Below are 21,476 nucleotides of genomic sequence, written 5' to 3' on the forward strand. Positions count from 1 at the left end.
AAGTTTGCGGAAACTTTGATATGAAGCAGGGATATGTAAAGTGCAGAAAGTAGGTAGTTGAAACAAAATGGAAGGCATAGATTCAAAGCTTTTGAAATGTGGCTGTGGGGGATGGAAAAGGTAAAATGGATGGAAAGGTAAAAAATGATGAACTAGGCATGGTGAGGGAGAAGAAATATTGTTGGGTGGAATCCATAGAAGACAGGAAAAGTGGATATATATAATTTTAATTGAGGACTGTGATAGAAGGGAGAGAGCATTGGTTAGGGGAAAGAAAATGATGGGTATGTTGGGCAGAATAAAGGAAGTTAAATAGTATGCAGAATTTAGGAACAGTTTTAAGTAATGTGGGATGTCAGGTTGTTTCTGGCCAGATGTATCTTTAAAAGTTGTGATGACAAGTCAGTGCCCATCCTACCTAAAATAGTAGAAGACGGAAAATAAGAATAACAACAATCGAAAGTTGTATTTCATACAGAGTATTCAGTTCACATTTCACCCTGAATTTGAGCATCCACATTTTGTTTCAACCTGTCCCTTTCTACAAAATCTAATGACCGTTCAACTACTGTAAGTTTAGGGTAAGGCAATGGGGCAAAACATGGATAACTATTAACTGTAAAATGTATAGGCAATAAAGAATGGACTTCTAAACATGTACTCGAATGCACACACTCATTACCATGTGGCTTACAGGAAGAAATGTGAGAGATGTGCATTATAACTAAAAAATTGAAGAATTATTTATACGGTATAATTTCACTGATATTTACAATATCTACATAATACTACAAAAATGGATGGCATTCCACATATTATTTTATCTTGAAAATATAATGATAAAATAATTTTAAAAGATTATTTTAACTTAGGGTTCCCTTCATTAAGGTATTTTGACTATATTTAATCACTAACTAAGGCATTGTCTTCAGTTTAATTAATTACGCTTAGATATTAGTACGGATTTTTAACAGGGTGCAGTGAAAGATACATATGGCTGGTGGCAGTATTAACTTGTTTCATGGGTGGCAATATCAGTGTGATGTATCCCCCAATCCTATCTCCCTGATTATGCAACTGAGCTGAGAACTACTGTACAGTAGCATCTAAAGCATTCTAGTCCATAGCCATTAACATGGCCGGCAACAATTATATTACCAGTCAAAACACAGATAAAAGTTATGGTATACTACAATTATTTCAAATCATCAACAACAACTTGATATTTGGATGAATAAAAATAATGGGGATGCCTGGCTCTCATTTGTCTCACTCATTAACAAATCCATATTTTTATTATTAATGGAGGCAGGAAAATGCAATCATTTTTAAGATGAAATAAAAATCAGCCTGCCCAGGCCGGTTAAATGTCAAAAGATGTATAATATCTCATAGTCTTGAAAGCAAAGTTGATCAGAGAGTAGTATAGCTAGCTAGAACTCACCTAGTCCCTACCGTGTCCTCTAAAGTGTTACATTTGATCTCCAAGAACATTCTAAACCTTGGGAAAACCACCACATAGTTTTAACTATAATTGTTCAAATATAAACACCACAAACACAGCAATCAACCCAAAGGTCGGTTTGGTATGTGATGGTAGAGTTCACCCAGTACAAAGACTTACGGCATGTGAAATTCACACATCAGGCCACGAGGGCCAGTTCCTTTCCCTACGACGGTTATGGTTTCCCAGGATGATACGGTACCCGAAAAATCACTCAGCTTGAGTGGAACTGAGGGTGCCCAGAGAGACTTGCCTGGGGATCGAACGCGGGCCCTCAAGTCATTGGTCCTACGCTCTACCCTTCAGAAAAAAAGAAACTTTATTCGCGTACTAAATCTCTCCAATCTTTTATCAGAAATAAAATAATGAACAACATGAGTCCCGAACCCTGGTTTTAAACGTCAAATGGATTAGTGCTGCATCTATTTCAGTAATACTACTTACGTCAAATAGTTCATTCGAGAGATAAATATGAATAATACTTCCATCTATCACCTTCTATAAGTATGGGTCTCATATGACATTGGAATGCGAACGCTTAAGGCTTCATCTGAAAATGTAACATTTCACAACTGTAGAGTGCTAGAAAATACAATTTTGGTATCGCGGCCTTTATTAATTTCGTCCTTCTTTTGTCTTAAAAACAATGATGGTGGTCAACGTGGCCAAAATAAGCAATTCAAAGAACACATGCGTCAATATACGATTCTCTGTTGATGAGGTAAGGTAGCGTAGGCTAGTTCTTGCGGCTGTGAGGCTAGAATATGTCTTTTTCGTGTGTGTGCTGCTGCTCATTAGCTATAAAATCAGGATAAAAGGTCGATGGCCAAGAGAGCAGGTACGCTTCTGAGTTTAATGACAAATTCGTATTTCAGCAGTTATGTTTACGTTTTCACAGAAAAAATATTATTTATTATCTTTTAGCTGTGGTTAATTTATAAGAACATTACGTCATCATTTAAGCGTATGTACTCTAGTGTTTAACCTTCCAAAAACCAAGGGAAACCTGGTGCGTCGAACGAATTACATGTATTCGGCGTACGGAAGATGTAAATTAATGGAGTAGTTTCAGAGGTCTTCGCGTTGTCTATATTAGTAGATCGTAATTTACAGATCACAAGAAACTTAAAGTTTATTAGATTGCTCCTTGCCGAAATTTCGGCAAGATGATGCCAAGACGGAGGGCCGGTGGTGGCGATGAAGGTCAAGGATTACTTTTAGACGAAGAAAGAAGTAACGGAGAAGGTATTCGGAATGAGAGAAGTGACGCGGGTAACATTGCACTTCTCTTTTTCCTCTACCTTTTACAAGGCATCCCACTTGGGCTCACATCCGCAATACCAATGGTTTTACAGAACCGTGGTGTAAGTTATAAACAACAAGCAGAATTCAGCTTCGTATATTGGCCTTTTAGGTTAGTGGGAGTGCTTTCTATTTTTTTCAATTTTGTATTAATTAAACTGTACTAAAATTTCATCCTGATATGCAACAAATAGTATTTGATTTAACTGGTAATTACGATGTGTTTATGTTCCAACATTCCACTTTGATTGTTTTTAGCTTGAAACTGCTATGGGCTCCAATTGTGGATTCATGCTATTCTCCAAAGTTCGGACGAAGAAAAACCTGGCTTATACCGTCTCAGTATTTACTTGGTGTTTTTATGTGGTTTCTATCCCATAATGTCGACTCCTGGCTTGGGGAAGCCCACGTTAAAGACGGAATGGATTTCTCTGAGAGCAAAGAAAGTAGTCAACCCAATGTGATTCTTCTTACTTTTATTTTCTTTTGCCTTAACTTCTTGACTGCTACACAAGATATAGCAGTGGATGGATGGGCGCTGACTATGTTGAAAAGGTATTTTTTCATACATTCATAAGCATATATGGAATTGGTAATACCATAATCATACAAAATGAAGAGTTTATAATGTCATTTTTCAAATTCTAATTGAAGTTTTTTTTCTTATTTGTGATGCGTCGTATGATCAGTCTTAGTGTTCCTCCTTAAGTAGTTTAAGTTATCAGGAGACTGACAGCTGAGGTCATTTGTGCCTTCTTCCTTAAAAATTAGTTTTATTTTACCTCTGTCAGTAAAAAGTAGTAAACGATATTCTATGCCCGTAAATCATTTACCATAAATATGGGTTGGAGGCCTACGAGTACTAATATCAGGCAGTATCATGTTGACAGTTGCCATCCTGGCTCTATAGTAATGGAGAGGACAAAATCAATGGTATGAATCGGCGTTAAAGTTGCTATGTAATTCATGTACACACGAGTATAGAGAAAAAAGCATACTCTTCTTAATATCACATCTACTAAAACTCTTATTCCTAAATATTTGTCCTTGGAAAGTTTGTACCATTTTTATCCCCTCCCACTCAAACCGCATTTCAGGGGTGGATTAGGAACATAATTTGGGACAGATTTTAAAAGTCACCCATATTTTCAATTTAATATTATCAAATTTGTTATTCCACTTTTCATATATTTGGTAATCTTTATCCAACTTACCTATTGTGCATGAATATGCCCAAAAAATGAGACTCATAGGACAAATTTTTAATAATATGCTTGTATTGATTAATTGATAGTTCTGTGTACTTTTTTATATTGTGTTTGAAAAAGTGAAAAATTCTTTCAAAGTAAATTCTAATGCTGTAAGAAGAATAATGAATGAAAAATATGATGAAATTTATTTTGTACTCAATTCTCAGACATTTTTTGTTCATAGTATTTTTGCTAATTTGTCATTCTGGGTAGTATATTAAAGTCAGCATTCTGAAACTTTTCTGCTTTCCAAATCATTCCACTGCCCCAAAGTGATAAGAGCGTTAAGTTGAAAAATGGAATGTCTGCTGCAACTGTTGAGTTGAAAGATATGCTCACCAGAAGTTTCCTGGTCCATAGAAAAATTGTTTCAGTAATGATGATTAATTTAATGATTTTTGATATTTCAAACCTGCGAATGAAAAAGCTACATGTGGGTAGTTTTTTTTCTTTTTCCATTATGGAAATTTATAAGATTTTTTCCTGTCGCCTGTCAACCAGTCAGTACTGATACTTCTATGCATAGTCCACACTTCAGGCGCCTTGCCTGTAGGGACTCCCTGCAAATATGTATCTATAAATTAGAAGTATGCAATACATGAGCATTTACAACAATGCAGATATTTTACACCATTTCTTTTTGGCTTATGTTGAAATAATTTCAATTGAAAATTTTTCATTATATGCATTTCCACTGTAGCATATTTCAATAGAGTACTCTTGTTTTGAGGTATAATTATGTATTCATCACTGGCATGTCAAAAGTTTAATGAATTGAAGCTAATTTTTTGACCATTTTTCTTCCAACTATTATATTTACATAATCAGATCAAAGCACTGTAAAAGTAAATGGAATATTTTTTTATTTGTTGACTCTGAAAATTTTGGATTCCAGATTTATTTACTCCATAAAAATCAGAAATTCAGGTACATATTACAGATAGTGTGGCAGACCCTATTTATTTATATACTGTTGTAGACTTCCATGTATTTACCCAATTCTATGTTTAATTTTCAAATTATCAGTTGGCCTAGCAACTCTCTTTCAGAAATAATGAAATCAAATGTTCTGAATTTGAATGGTTGTGCAAAATGTAATGGTATATATCAATAGCATACCAATCATCAAACCGAAGTGTCAATAAGACACTTGATGTTTTACTTCATACTCAAGACTTAGGTTTTTATGTACCTTCCAGGTGTTAATATATTAGAGCATGGTTCATATTTCCTAAATTTCATAATTTTGTCTCAACTTAAAGGAGAAAATAATCTTCAATCAAGTGTTAATCTTGAGAATTGCTTGTCTCCTCAGTTTGTGTCCTGTTCAGGTGATTGAATATATTCCTTAAATGAAACCTCATCAGCAGCGATAATATCTTCATTGAAGGATTTGTCCAAAAGATTTTTTTCATGATCTTTCTTTCCCCAAATTAGGTTGCATGTATGAAGAAAATAATAATATGTGGAAGTCACAGCACCCACATGAAGTACTTCAGGAAATTCACTTATCTTGCATCTACTCTTAAGCAAAGCATCCACTGACATTATTCTAAAAAAATTTTTATCTCCAATTTGCAAAGGAAATAGACTTTTGGTCTCTTACCTATTTGGTAATTAGTGTTGATAGATAATTTATCCATCAGGAGTCCGCTGATTTTGGGTTAGTCTGGCTTTGGGCATCACACAAAAATTGAATTAACTTGGGGAGAAAAAGCTTAAGAATTTTTAGCCATTCCAGGAAAAAAAGATCCCGTTAACTGAAGAGGAGAGTTCATGGAAGGAAAAACTCAAAAAAAAAATGTTACTTTAAAACAAAAGCTTAGGTGTCCAGATCACTTCAAGTGGGTACTGCCTGGTTTGTAGAAATATAAATTACTCCTCCTCTTAGCATCCAACCAGCTACTCAGGCTAACATTCACCTCGATAACCTTGTTACATCTTAGATTTCGTGAGGCCCTCACATTTTGTATTCAACAAGGTAATTGCATCAAGGGACTCAATTCCATGACTTCTTTATTGATGAGGGTAAAAAGGAAACTATGCACTTCTACATAAAGATTTAATACTTCACGTTCATGGTTTCAATGCTGTGTATCATCATCACATTTCATTGAAACCATGCTTCAGCTGTTTTAATTGATCACTTAAAAAGTATTCAATGGCAGCCTTTTTACTGCAAATTCTCTGAAAATCTTCCATAACTTTTCTCTATTAATCCTGTGGAATACCATCTCCAATTCATAAATGCATGATAAGTTTTCTATCATATGTCCATGTATGGATTGCTTATTCAATGACCTTTGACAGATGATCCAAGTATTCAAAATCTAACACGGTACTCTTCCTTTTTACCATCAATGCTTGCAGCTTTTCCAATCTTACAAATTCTCACTGCAGTAGCAACTTCAATTTATCTTATATGAGCATCCCTGCATTTATTGTCTACTAGTATAGTTTGCTCATTTATTTTCCCGCACATACGCCACATAATTGCCTTACAAATTGTCCTGTTGTGTGTATTGCTAGCTCCACATTAATCTGTGACCATATGACTACCCTTTTCCTTTATTCATTTATTCCTGTGTGCTGTCCTTGAACTGCCATATTTTACTCTTTCATAAGAGCTTCTCCTAGATTTTTCTATCATACTAAGGGTTCTCATGAGAGGAAAAACTGCCCTTAATCTGTTGAATGTATCAAAGAGTTCTGACTTAACTGATTGTGTACTTATTCAATTATGAGTTTATGATATTCAGACAACATTAAATTTATGTATGTTTTGGTCATAGGCATCATTTGTCAGCCTTTTTCTTCAATGCTTGTATTGTTGATACCAATGTTGCCTCTCAAATTTAATTTTGTGTCAGAATTACCTGTGTGCGCAGTAGTCTGATGAAATTGTACATATTCATTTGCTGGTGAGACTAGCTCCCCTTTGATAGAACAAATCATAGGGTTAATATTTTCATGAACAATAGTCTAATTTTAGCAATTTTTTAAAATTTTTTATTATGTTCCCTGCTAGCCACCACTAGGGTGTGTGGAATGGGGTGTATACACACCAGACTAATTTTGCCCCAAAGATGGTGGGGTACAGTGGTCAGACGTTGTTATTCTAATCCTTTATCGTGTGTGGAAAAAACATCTTAAATCTATCTGTTCTTTACTTAATCTCTCTAATTTTAAAGAAAGACTTTATAGCATTTTATTCTTAATTTCTCCTCCCATGGCAATAATCCATTTTCAACGTAACTGTTAAAGAAACATCTCTCCAATTTATGCAAGAGATTTAATCTGTAAGTTAACCTTCGCTCTGTGAGTGATTCTTAACCTAGCTGCTCTAATATTTTGGATATGCTTCTAAGTTTATCATAACAATGTTTTACAAGTCTAGCTCCTCCACGCTGCAAGTGATCCAATTCAGCAATTAATCCAACTTCCTGAGGATCCCATATCTAACAGCATATTCTAAATGAGGCCTAACCAGTAACAGATTGCATTTTTCTTAGACCTCTTCATCACATTTACCCAGTATTGCCAAGTGTCGCACCAGCGTTGTATAGTATTACGGTCATCTGATAAAGCTGCTGTGTCCTCAATTGAGCTAACTCAATCTATGACAACTCATTGTGCTCGACTATTTAAAAAGTCTTTAATCGAACCCCGGATATTTTTATCTATGCCATAGGCTTATAGCTCTGTGAGTAGTTTACTATAAGGTACTTTTTCAAAGGCTTTCTTAAAATCTAGAAAAATCATGTCCACTGGAATATTGCTCTCTGGCGAAGTAAGAAGATCATGAACAAAAAGTGAAAGTTGTGTCTTGCAGGTTCCGCACTTTTGGGAAACGGTGCTGATTTTTCATTAGTAACTCCTGATTATTGAGGTGTCTCACAATTGAACTAGCTACTATTTGTTCCATAATGTTGCCCAAAATGGTTGTGAGGGAAATAGGTCTGTAATGGCTCAGTTCCTCCTTGTCTCCGTTGTAAACCTTGGTGTTAAGTTAGCCATTTGCCAATCTCTGGTTAGGAATACCTTGATAAATATCCACAGTGATATTTTGCGTTAATTCCTTCTGCCCATGAATGGAGTTGGTTTTGTTGCAGTTGAGCCTAATTGCAGCCAAAGAGCCAAGTTGTCTTTCATTCATTTCAGGACTAAGCTCTGATGGTGGTCTTCTGTTTGATTCCTGAGGAAGTTGTTGTTTGAGTGAGTCTAGCTCATTTATCAAATCAAGAACCTGCAATTTTATCTCATTAATGTCATCTGAATAATAAGGGTTGTTTGGTAAGTTTTCGTTCACATAATTTTGGGATTGGAGTAATTCGAAGCTTTTCTTTGCACTGAATTCATTCATTAGGAATTTGAATAGATGGTTTGATTGGTTAAAATATTTTATATGAATAGTTTTACCGTAAAAACTTTAAAGTATGCAATGAGAATTAGAATCAACAATCTTCGTTTAAGCATTGCAACTTTTGTCATCTGCTATACTAATATACTTAATATTAATATAGCAGGGTTTATACTTATTTTTTACTTTTGGCACTATTGTTTCAATAAATCTGTGCTTAATTTGTTCCATTGATAAGCTGTTTGCTATACAAATGGCATATTTTACTGGCAAGTTTAAGCAAAGTATTGGCATGGATCCATTTCTTTGTATTAATCCTTATTTGAAACCGAAAGGTTCTACATATTTCTTCTCATGTTATCACTCTTAATACATTCTTATCATTATTTATGGCAAATCCCATTTTGAAGAATAACATGGCATGCAATAAATTGAATTACTTCTTCCAATCTAATTGTACATGCTTGTTTCAAATCAGTGGTTCTTGATAGGTAATGGGAGCAGCATGTTATACTACTTACATTTTGCAAACCATGATTTTGAATGACCCTCATGGCCTTTTAATATATGATGCCTAAAACCAACTTGTTAAAGAAACTTTTTTCCACTGTGGGTGGGTCACAGACCTGCTCTAATTATTAGTTATATACACAATCAGGATCTAATTTCACATCCATAAGATTATTAAGCCCTTGTAGTTTCTTCAATCCATTTCATCTTTTTCTTCTGCAGAGGACAGATTACGTACAGACAGAACAGACTGCATACACCTCCTTGCAGAAAAGCATGGGCAGTGGTATGCTGCCTATCAAGGTGGTCCTATAATGAGATTATTAAGTTTATGAGATTTGTAAATTGAGGTGTACGGTATTACTAGGCTAGGGTGTTGCTGGTTGAATGCTGGCAAAAATTTGCCGTAACATATTGTTAGAATAGTGTAACCTTTATCAGGGAATGATACAGATGACAGAAAGATTAGGTAATGTTTCTCCCCTTTCATTACCGACCAAAGTCGGAATAGATGCTCATTATGGAATAGGTCACAAAAGAATAGCTCATCCAGATAGAGAGATGGCAATGCTGTATGAACTATTGGTACCAGATATGCGAGAGATATGCATGGGAAGGAATGAGAGTGGATGATTGAAATGCATATGATGAATGGCAGTTCTATGTATGTGTCAAACTAAGTGCAAAGGATTTAATGTTGTTGATATAGATGGGAATAGTTAGGTTTTAGTTCATAAGTTGATTAGTATGCATGCATTCAGGGTTTGATGGAATTTTTTGATTCCCAAAGATATATCTAAGATACATGTAATAGTATGCATGAGTTATTACCCTAGATTGCTTGGGTTCCATAAATCCCTTTCCACATCTCCCTTACCTTACTTTGCATGATCTTGGCCTCTCGCATAGATGTCTCTGGGTGAAGTGTATTCATGCAAAAGTTTTTACTGATGATTATCACCTGACATCAGAAATGTGGGTGAATGGTGTCCATATTTGTATTTTCTACACCTTTTAGGGTGTACGCTATAGTTTGACACTCAGGGTTTTTTATGGAAGTTGATATGAAAGAGTTGTTAATGTTTGTGAACATGAATTACATCAGAAAATTAGTGGAAGGCTATCACCCCAGAAAGGGAAAGAGTGAAAGATAGAATGTTAAAATAAAAAAGTAATTAGTCTTTTGACTGGATCAGTATGTGCTAAAATGGGAGTGGAAGGTAGTATTGGACAAAATCTTGGAAGTTAATTGCCTTTAATGCCTGGTAGAAAGTGAATGGATGGTGTTTCAGAGTGGTAAATGTGGCAGGGGTAGTTGGAGTATGGAAGGACAGGGTGCATTAAAGGAATTAGTGAAAGGTAGTGAGTGTCCTGAAATAACTTAAAATGAAGCTGTTTTTGACTTTGCCTACCCCATAGGGAATGGCTCGAAAGGTGTGCGTGTAATTTAAATTAGTTTCTCTTTTAATTTCATCTGTTTCATTTGATTCAGGTCTAATGTTGGTCATGCGTCTACATGCAACAGTGTTGGACAAACATCAGGGTACTTCCTAGGTTATGTAGTTTTTATGGCTCTGGAGTCTGCAGATTTTTGCAACAATTACTTGAGGTCAACTCCATCTCCAAAAGGAATTGTCACTTTATCCAGTAAGTTATAAACATGAATAAAGTGGAACTGTAGAAACAGTTTTGTGATTGGACTTTTGGAAAACTTTTTGTGGTCATTATTGATCAATGCCCTAAATTGAATCTTTTCCCTGTGATCAACCTCATAGCATTAATTTTCTGCAGGAAAATAATCTGTAAATTTTATTTTTCCCTGAATTGTTATAAATTAACATACTCATTTCTGAAATATTAAATTTATAAATATTTTTCACAATTAAATTTAGGAAAAAATAAACAGATAGCACAGTATAAGTAATGAATTTATGAATGAACATTATATGCAGAGCTGCAAACTCAATGCTATGAACTCAGTGTTTACCCTGAGTTCATATCATTATTTGTAATTCTAATGCCAATCTCAAATATTCTTTCAGGTTTTCTATACTTCTGGGGTTTGGTTTTTATAGTAACTACCACACTTGTTTGGATAGGAAAGAAAGAAGTGAACTCAAGATCTACCTTCGATGGTGTTACAGAAACAAGGACTGAACCCCCAAATATTGGAGTTGGTCAAACCTACAGTTTGTTATGGGACATAATTCATCTGCCTGCTATTAAATCTACTATTCTAATTCTTCTGACATGTAAAGTAAGTACATGCCTCTTATGAATTTTGAAATTGGATCCTAATTAGTTGGGTGATATGAGGAAGGTGCAGCTAATGTTTTGATTCCATTAAAAAAAATGTTATAAAAGGAACCTCCATTTCCAAAGGAACCAAGAACCAGGGCATTTTATCTGCATCAGATTGATGATGTTGATAAAATGCCCATTGATTAAAAAATGCTGCAATTAGTAGCAGTTATTATTGAAATAGAAAGTATAGGCTCAATTAAATGCTTCAGTATTAACCTTAGTGCAAATTTACAGAAATTAGATCTGTAGATTTATCAGTGGAACTAGGTTGGAATCAGTTATGGAATGAAGATTGAATCAGAGGTTGAATATCTTGCATGAATTAGAAGTAGTGCTGGTGATGAAAATATATTATCAGCTGCATTTTCTTCTTGTTACTAGCTGCTTGATTGATAAGTGTGGTATGGTATTTCATTCTTAGATGCATTTGAATATGAGAAATGTATGCATGCATACAAAGGTAATTTAAAAAGTTCTCAGATTGGAATAGAAATAAATGACTCACCTGAAAATTTTTATTTGTCAATGTAGCCTCCCTGTACACTAACACACTTGGTCCAGTGATATTTCAATGTCTTGATCCCGTCTCAAAAATTAGATTCCTTCCGGCCTGCAAAATAACCATCTATTTCAGCTATTAGTTCTTTGTTTAAAGAGTCTCTGTCCACTGGGGAAAATTTTGAGCTTGGGAAAGAAATGGAAATTTGATGGTCCCAAATCAGGTGAACAAGGTGGGCGTGGCAACGATTTGTATCTTAGTTTACGTATTTTTGCCATGACAGCAACATGTGTGTGAGAGTGCGTTGTCTCGTTGAAAGATGACTTTCTTCCTTACCAAACCTGGCATTTTTTCGTGCATCTATTTCTGTAGTTGGTCCAGGAGATTAGCATAGTGTTGTTCAGTAGTTGTTTGGCCAGTGGGAAGATAATCTATCAGCAGAAACTCTTTTGCATCCCAGAAATCGGGCTTCGCAATGCGGCGGGAGAAAGGTACAATGCCGTTATTAAAAAGCTGCTTACAAGGATGCAAAAAGTGATTGATTGCCAAGGCAACTATGTAGAAAAATAGCTGAATGCTCAAACTTTTCAACTATGTATGCAAAGTTGAGAATAAATTGATTTTTCTGGAAAAAAAATAGGGGACCTTACTTTTTCAATTGCACTCATACTACGTGGGAAACTCATTACACTAGCGCTGACACTTGGTGGTGATGCCAAGAACCTTTCAAACCACCCTCATACATTTCTCTTCAGAGAGATATGTCATACAAAGTAGAGTCACCCACACCCATTGGCTTAACAGAAGTGCTCTGAACTTAAAATTGAATGAAATATAATTATTTTAAATGTAGTCTTCTTAAAGACAGATGAATCAGTTCATAACACTTCTTGCCCAAGAACCAAAAGCCAATATAGTGCCCCGTCTCTATTAGAGAATTAACTAATAATCTAAGCATGAATTCTTTAGGGAAATGAAAAATACATGAAAATGCTCAACTTTAGAGTGCGTAAATTCATGCTATCAGGGATACAAGGTAGTGATAATGGTAGCAGATCACCTTAAAAATTAATGTGTATCCTTGAAATTTTGGAAATAAACCTGAAATCAGAGACCATGTAAAGGCTGGCCAACATATATATGTTGGCAAAATTTCCAATAATTGAACATTTATCATAAATAATTTTCATATAATTCATTTTATTGAATATTTTGGCTATATTGCCTCATTGTTAAGTAAAGTATATTCTTATTATATAAATAGGCTTCTTGTTAATTTCTTATTATGTATAAGTATATAAAAAGTAGTCTATCATATTAGACAATATTTGATGGGAAATTGTACCTGCTGGGCAAAAGAAAACTTTTCCAAATCACATACTAGGTTGAAATATTTTATCAAAATTTTGATGTTTTACCTATCAAAGTTTTTCTATGCATTCCTTCCATCTCTCTTGGATCATTTCTGTGTCAACTATTATCTTACCCGCCTTATCTATAACTGTTGGCAAAGATCTTCCCTTATTACGTACTTCCCAATAGTTTTTTAACCTTACTTCATAGAGCACCGATTTCACCTTTCAACTGCAAACATTCCATGTCCTCACACCGTCTTCCACCATGCTTCATTTGCTTTGTTTGTTGCCTGTCTCAATTTATTATTTAACTCTTTGTATTTACTTCTGCCTTACTCTGTGTTTACATTTTTCCATTTTCTTCTCTCATCTATCTTTCTAATCGTCTCATCCATGATCCATGGTTTCCTTGTCCTTTTCCCATTAATGGTTCCTATAGTTTCATTTGCAGCTCTCGTTATCCCTTTTTTGACGTATTCTCAGTTTTCCTCAATAGTAATCAGCTCCTTACCCTCATCCTTAATTTTCTCTGCAGCCTGCTGGTACTCCTTCCTTGTCAATCCATTTAATGCTTCTACATTCCATTTCTAACCCACCGCCCCTGCCTTATCTTTTTGAAACGGACGCTACACTTCATAACAACTAAATTTTAGTCAAAGTTCGTATCCGTTCCTGGGAAGCTGTGCGAATTTATCACACTGTTCCTAAACCTGTGCCTAACCAGAATATAATCTAACTGATACCTTTCTGAGTCACCTGGCATTTTCCATGTATACCTGCGTCTTTTGTGGTGTCTAAACCAAATGTTGGTGATGACTAACCCCTGTCTCCTGCAGAACTCAACTGATTTCTCCCCGCAGTCATTCCTCGTGCCTAAATCATAGTCCCCCACCTCATCACCATCTCTTCCTTCGCCTGCCGTCGCATTCCAATCGCCCATCACAATCAAATCTTTCATTTCTATCAAGTTGTTTATTTCATTTCAATTTGTATATGGATGTTATTAATCATGCCATAAGAATATGGGCTCCTATGATGTCATCAGGAGTCAGAGTTTGTTATAAGAGCTTTCACAGAAAATAACTCTGTAGTTTTCACTAGAACTAGACAATATAGTCATGCTTCTTATTACAGAACTCAGACCATGTAAACCTTAAATGGCTACTGGCTTCATAAAGAAAGAAATTCAATCAAAATGTAATGCAAAACAGCCTCATTGGTGTTATGAATGTCTCACTTCTTAGCAAATCTACTTCAGTTCAGTGTGCCTGTGTTAAAGGGGTGAGAAGTACATTAGCCTTGTAGGGAAAAATTTAATTCCCTGAATCTGCAAAGATAAATGGCTCCTGAGTAAATGCAGGTTGGCCACTCAGTCAGGAAAAATTTGAAAATGTGTGGTTTTCAACCTTTTGAGGAAAAAATCATGTTAGGGGGTTTTGTTAAAGTCAGGACTTTGACTTCCAAGTTGGAACTATGAAATGGGAATTGTGAAATTCTGATGCAAACAATTTTTCCTATAGTTTTAAGAACAGTTTGTGTTTGCTGTAAGCTTTCATGCTTGCAGGCATGAAGATCCAATGGAATTTTTATCAATACTGTATTTTTGAATGTTCATATTCTTCAAATAAATGTAGTAATGTAGTCATATATACAAATTGAGGATGGTTTGCAGTGATTTTTGTACATAATGAATTCATTCATGTAGGTTGGCTTCTCGGCATGTGATGCTGTAACTAGCCTTAAATTAATGGATGCTGGCATCCCTAAAGAAGAATTAGCCATGCTGGCTGTGCCATTGGTGCCTCTTCAGATAGTTTTGCCTTTGGTAATAAGCAAGTATACTTCAGGACCTCGCCCAATGGATATATATTTAAAAGCCATACCATACAGGTAAGGTATGTTTGGGTGCACTGTGGTTATTATTTGTCCTATCATATAATTTTCTTCCCCCCCCCCCCCCAGTTTGTGTTTTAATTTCCTTATTATTTAGAAAAGCATTGTTTATTTCACTAAGTTGATAGCATAACAAAAGCATATATGTTAAATTATTTTTTGCCATTTATGTACATATTTTATTTTTTTACTCATTATGTTCTCAGTCTTTTCACAAATATATGTTTTGTTATGTTTTGAATGAATTCACTTCTGTGTGTTGAAATTAGATTAAAATTGTATCCTATTAACCTTTGATGGCAATTTGCTTTATATGCCCACTTTGAATCAAACAAGCATGAAAACAATATTATTGCATAACGAGCCACATGCTGATAACTGTAGAGATTATTTATAACTAAGTGGTACTAATTTGAAATGTAATAAATGATAAGTATTAGCGTTCAAAATATATGTGGCAACTGCTTAAATCAAATTTTCCTGTGTCTCGCAATATTTGTATGTTTTTTCTTCAATTCTCCCCCAAAATTTAAATGACACGGTTTGCGTCATGATCGTCCCTCCCTGCAGGCAGTTTTGATTTTTGGAAGTGAAGGGGTTAGACTTTCTATCTTTGCTGTAGTTCATGTAATGAAGTATCTTTGCATACTATAATGAATTCTGAGATTTTATTGCTTATTTTATTTTTAGGTTGTCCTTTGGACTTATTGCAGCATTTATAGTGTGGATTACCCCATCACTCATAAGAAATGGCTCTGTTCCCTTTTATTATTATATTCTTCTTCTTGCAAGTTATTCATTCCACCAGGTGAGTGTGTGTGTGAAAATGGTATAAGTACTAGAAGTGTTTAGTGGAGACTACTACTTAGCGAAATGATGAAATTTTAGAGAATCAAAGGTCATGTATGTCAGTATTAACCACATTGCGAATTCCATAGACTGAAAATATAGTTATAAGTACATTAGTGAGAGTTTCTGCATCTGTTGACTTTAATTTAACCAATTCAATCCATTTTGAGTAGTCATATGACACTATATATTATATTGTCATTTTCCTAAATATCTCAAGCTACTTGTTCAAATGGCAAGTTCACAGACTCCTCGGACCAAATTATTTCTGTACAAATCTTTAAACTGGACTAAAGTTTTTGAGTGTTTTTTTCATTTACTTCATTCTCTTTTAGTCACCAAAACAATGCTCATAAATGTTTGTAAAAATATGTATGTTAAAATGAGTATCTAAAAATGCTTAACTTATTTGCAGAAGTCTGAGGAAGTTAATATTTGGCACAGTGTTAGCTTTTACTTGAAAACTAACATCAAAATGAACCCCGTATGAGGTATCTTACCATACATCTACCTTGTGGGATGAAGAGAAGTATTGTCATAAGAATGCATATAAAATTTTGTTGAGGAACTCCAAAATGTCATATCTACAACTCTTCACTAAGCAGGATATAAGAAACTCTTAATATTAAGTACGATCACATGAAATGTCTTATAATTTGCAAAAAGAACATTTTAATGCTGCCAATGATATTTTTTGTTGATGTATTGCATGCATGAGAATTTGGCCTCATGTACCTAATTTGTTCATGTTTTAGGTGCTATTTTTGCAAAATATCTCTTTTCTGTCCCTTTCAATGTTTTGTTTAGAAATTAATGAAAAGAAAAATAATAAATGTCAGGAGAGAAAAATAGAACTTTGTGGCTGAATTAGTGTACATTTTGCACTGTTTAAATCGGATGTTGCTGTATAAAGTCAAATGCCAACACTTTACAAAACTTAGTGCACAATCCCATCATGTTTCTCTCTCGTCTCTGTGTGGCTGGTGATATCACTAATCTAGATGAAAATACCTTCAACATTCCCAAAATGGTCCATATATTATTTTCTGAGTTCTTCCACTGAAATAGACAACCTAAGTGGTAATATGTTAAATAAATACCACCGATAAATTGTTAATGAGGTATAATACAACAGGAACTAAAAAGCATCACATTAAAATGGCTTAATGCAGTACTAACCATTTGTGTTGCTATTGGGCATGTAATTTTTTCATGAAAGATGGTCAGCCCCATGGGTTAGTCAACGGAATGATCTTAATGGCTTCACTCTTTTGTTAAAGGTGACAGTGTACAGTATGTTTGTAGCTGTGATGGCCTTTTTTGCACGAGTTAGTGATCCTGCAGTTGGTGGTACATATATGACACTGCTCAACACTTTGTCTAACCTCGGAGGTAATTGGCCGACAACATTGGCCTTATGGATGGTTGACTCACTCACGTGGAAGGCATGTAGGTTACCAGATGGATCTTCCATTGTGGGAGTTGACTGCAGTTCAATTGAAGAAGTTGCTGTAAGTTTGATATTTGCCAATGAGTTTAAAAGCCAAGCCATTTTCTCTTCTTCCAGCCAGATTTTGAAATTGAATATCCCATAATGTGTGTAATTCTGTTATTTAAATAGGTAAATGAAGTTTAATGAGTATTTTATTCATTCGTAAATATATCCCTCTAACTTTTTTGGAGGGGATCGAGATGGTATGGGGGCTATTGTACTGGCTTCCCACCCAGAGGATTCAAATCCCGGCGGTGTTGAATATTTTTCAGAGGTATCTCGATCCCTACTTGAGGTGCTTTGTGGAGGGCACTTTGAGTGAGTACACTGTCTGTCGGATGAGACGTTAGACCCCTTGGCGCCTTTCGTAAAGAGTAGGCTAATGCCGACGCCAGGTTTCTCTCCACCCTTCATCCTGTCCTGTCCATCCCCTACGGTGCAAATGACCTCAGTTGTCGTTCGCCTCCCCTAAAAACTACTACTGCTACTTTTTTAGATGCTACATGGAAGGATGTCAGTTCAGTGTTCCACTTCTTACTAACCCAAGTAGTGGTTTTAAACCTTAAGTTGAAAGTTTCATGATTTTTCAAAGTGTTTGCACAAAAAATATGGATAAAATTGTACTTCGTGGTGCCTTAGAATCAAGAGTTTTCATCCAGGACTTCCTGATCGAACATATATTTCTTTTCTATTTCATGGATTTATCAATATTAGAGATATTTTTAAAATATTTATTTTAAGTACTTGCTTAAAAAACATTAGCCTGTGGTAAGGTTCAAACTCACACAATGAAAAAGACATTTGTTTCAGGGGAGTCATTCAAAAATTTTAGTCAGTCTTTAAAATATCACGCCACTATCATAGCTTGCCTGTATGTAAGTGCTGTGGCTTGGAAGTCTTTTTTTTTTGTGAAAAACCTTGTAGAAAAGGCATTCCATCTATTTTGGACTTCAAGCAAGTGATTCATTACTGAGAAAATCCCTTCTAAGAGGTTCATCAAGCGTATTTATTGAAATGTTTACTTGCTGTCTTATTGAGGAGACATGTGCTCAAATTGCATTTCAGAATGTGTGCTTATATGTTTGCTGTTGATTTCTAGTTATGTGAAAGATCATCTGGAGTATGCACAACGCTCATTGATGGCTACTACATTGAAAGTTTTGTGTGCACTGTGGTTGGACTCTTATGGCTGTTATGGGGGCGTCCTGTGATAAACTCACTCCAATCTAAGGACCATTCCGCCTGGCAAGTTGTTGACAGATCTAGAATTAATTAAAAGTTTTGAAGGTGTGTGTGTCATGTTATGAGCCCTGTGATTCACAGGTATAATTTTTTTTAAGTTTTGAAAGTATCCTTACATATTGTAATTATTACCATCTAAATTTATGGAGAATTATCTGTGGGAGCATTTTTTTAAAGTAGTTTAGGTAATGTTTATATTAAAACTGACTTTTTGCTGAAAATTTAACATTATATGTTTTACTAAACTCTGATCTTTTTTTAACTGAGAATAAAGTTTTGCTACATTTTTATGGGAATGTATTTTATGGACACGCACACATTTTATAGAAAATATGCAGGTAGCATTCCTTGTTGGTGGTTTTGGTTAAGTAATTGGTCACAAAACATGCAGGACCAAATCTGTTAAAGTGCATGTTAAAGCAATTATCGAATGTGAAGTCTTTTTGAGACCCAATAAAAATTTCCCTACTATTTCTCCTGTCCATATATGCCCCTCTGCTTAAGTTTTTGTTTTTTTTTACTCTCATTCAGAGTTATTTTGTTTTTATGTACAGAAATATGCAATTAATGATTTTTTTTGTGAATAAAAATACAGTGTAGGCCATGATTAATTTGATCGCATTAGTCACTGTACAACTACTAGTGTAATGAAAATTCTATCTTTTGCCTACGAATGTACTTCAAGGGATTTGCACTTTATCTTTGTTTTTTTTTCATTTCCTTACTCTTCGGGTCTATTTCATTGATGAATTTCCTTTTAATAATGTCCATTTAATGATATTTGTTGGGGTATTGAATGTAATTCCAAATTTTATCAAAAGCATCGTTGTATACCTGCTCATTTATATGTTGACTCTTTATATGTCCAATTAAAAAAATCAGGTTATAATGTAATTTTTATGCCTAAAAATTTGTATTTAACAAACCCTGTAAGTATTATTTGTATACTGTAAAACAGCTTGATTGTTCTTAATAAATTTTTTGTTGTTACCATGGAATTGTTGATACCTACAAGTTTTAGTTGTTAATTAATTATCTTCTTTACTTGGGCATTATATTCTTGTTGAGCAGTATATCTGTTGAAGCACACTTAAAAGAGTTATGTATTAATTAGTTAAAGTTTAGCTTTTGCTAACATTTAGACATCACATTAGTTTAATATCGATTTAACTCTTTAACTAATTACTTTTTTAATAACTAATATCAATCTCTGGATGTTGACTGGCAAGTTAGTGTTCTTTCAGACAGTTCTCATTAGTCTTTCTTGAGCGCTCGATAGTAATGTAGGGATTGGCAGTCCTGTGAGAGGAAGGAGAGGCCATTGCTTTTTTACATGCCTTATTCAGCACCATGGATTCCTTAAAATCTATCCCTATGGATTAAAGAATATACAAATCATACACTAAATGATATAATGTTTGAACCCATATTTATGCAGCTGTAAAATGGCTTGTAAATAGATGTATTCATTCAGGGTGTCTGCTTTTGTAGAAAACTCGGGGAATTCTGCTCCTTGGGAAAATTCTGATGATAATTGAAATTTATCTATCTAAATGGAAATCTAATTTGATGATATAATGGAAAAATATGAATCAGAAACATTTAATTCAGAAGATATACCTATTTTCCATTTGAAGGTGCTGCTGACTCACCCTAAGCATCTCTCTTCTTCTTTGCAGCCCTTGCCCTACTTGTCCTTCAATTGAGAGACACTGCATGCAATTTGCACAAATTTAAACAGTGACTTTAAAAACTTTAGTTTTTTGATGAAACCAAAGACACAGTGCTAAAAAAAAATTAACAGGCCACTGGACCAGGGGTGCTGCTAAATACCTTTTGACAAATTTAGTTAGACCAACCTATTCTCTTTTATTTTTACAATATTCTAGAAGGTCATCATCTATTGGAATTACTGGTTCCATTAAATAACTCTTCAATTCATCCTCTAGTGTGTGTATGGGTTGTTTTCTTTCAGGAAGGTTTGCAATGTACAAGGAGACTAGGCAACTCAGTAGAAATGGGAAATACCTTCACTATTGGGTCTAATATTTCTCTATTCTTTGACTGATTTACTTTCATTCTGAAGACACATTAGCTTGTCATGGATAGCCATTGTAGCTTTTCTGAAAGATTCATGGAATGGAAAGCTAAGCCTGTGAAACAAAGAACCAGAAGAATGGCAATGGCATAATTTGGTAATTCTCAGTGCCATGTAACCTTTTATGCATTAAACATCAAGAATTGAATGAAGAGCTTTAATTAAGAAAGTCGATTCCATGAATAAAATGCCATTTAAACTTGCAAACCAAGGGGCAAGGGAAATTTTAGAACTTTCATCCTTCTATTTCGAGTTTTGCCCAATGGAAGAGCTTCAGGATGGGGACAAGATTCTCCAACAGTCTCCAATGGTTAGTAACTTGTTAAGTCTGTAATATTCAAACTAGGCCCTGTGACCATTTATAAATTTCTTTTCTCGGCTTCCTGCTGTAGGTTGTTGGGAGGGGGAGGTGATGCTATAAATATTTAATGGCCTTGATGTGAACTTAAAATCGATGGTTTCAAGGGTCCACTCCTCATCTGGAAGATATTTTGAGATCACAATGAAATGCTTCCAAGTTGATTATTTGCACTTGAAGGCCTTTCAATATGGGAGCACTGGATACAATGCAATTGAAATTGTGAAAGTGTTTGTAAAATTATGTATTCATTTATAATTTTAAGAGAAATAACTGGACTGCCCTTGAAGAGAATTGCATTGGCCATCCTTCAGACAACTTTGTTATGATGGAATGGCAACCCACATCATTTTGTGCCGCAATTAAGAAGTACGATATATTGATATAGATTCCTAAAGCTAGTTCGTTGGACGTTGAGAGGTCCATGTATGCTTTTTACACCATTGGCTATTTATCTCAT

The 21,476-nt window shown here is 34.8% G+C and overlaps 1 protein-coding gene across 2 annotated transcripts; it reads left to right on the plus strand.

Moving 5' to 3' along the window:
- The first annotated feature begins 2,168 nt into the window (after nucleotides 1-2,168).
- Nucleotides 2,169-19,546, plus strand: LOC139692336 (acetyl-coenzyme A transporter 1). Of its 2 annotated transcripts, none has more exons than XM_071590457.1 (9): nucleotides 2,169-2,342; nucleotides 2,429-2,918; nucleotides 3,065-3,361; nucleotides 10,419-10,573; nucleotides 10,969-11,183; nucleotides 14,790-14,974; nucleotides 15,668-15,785; nucleotides 17,107-17,337; nucleotides 18,418-19,546. In XM_071590457.1, exons 2-9 carry the CDS (start codon nucleotides 2,671-2,673, stop codon nucleotides 18,592-18,594), a joined length of 1,626 nt encoding a protein of 541 aa, XP_071446558.1. In that variant the 5' UTR covers nucleotides 2,169-2,342; nucleotides 2,429-2,670; the 3' UTR covers nucleotides 18,595-19,546. The 2 variants fall into 2 exon arrangements, with proteins under 2 accessions (XP_071446558.1, XP_071446559.1); XM_071590458.1 differs by having other exon boundaries at nucleotides 2,618-2,918.
- The last annotated feature ends 1,930 nt before the right edge of the window (nucleotides 19,547-21,476 follow it).

This window comes from Hetaerina americana, unplaced genomic scaffold (genome assembly GCF_022747635.1).
Source record: "Hetaerina americana unplaced genomic scaffold, ioHetAmer1.1.p SCAF_4, whole genome shotgun sequence".
NCBI lineage: Eukaryota > Metazoa > Arthropoda > Insecta > Odonata > Calopterygidae > Hetaerina > Hetaerina americana.

Bases quoted from the DNA above. Each gene is read 5' to 3' on its own strand.
- LOC139692336 (XM_071590457.1), top strand. From the start codon at position 2,671: ATGATGCCAAGACGGAGGGCCGGTGGTGGCGATGAAGGTCAAGGATTA. The intron at 11,184-14,789 runs GTAAGTACATGC...TCATTCATGTAG, and splicing joins TAATTCTTCTGACATGTAAA to GTTGGCTTCTCGGCATGTGA. The intron at 15,786-17,106 runs GTGAGTGTGTGT...CTTTTGTTAAAG, and splicing joins CAAGTTATTCATTCCACCAG to GTGACAGTGTACAGTATGTT.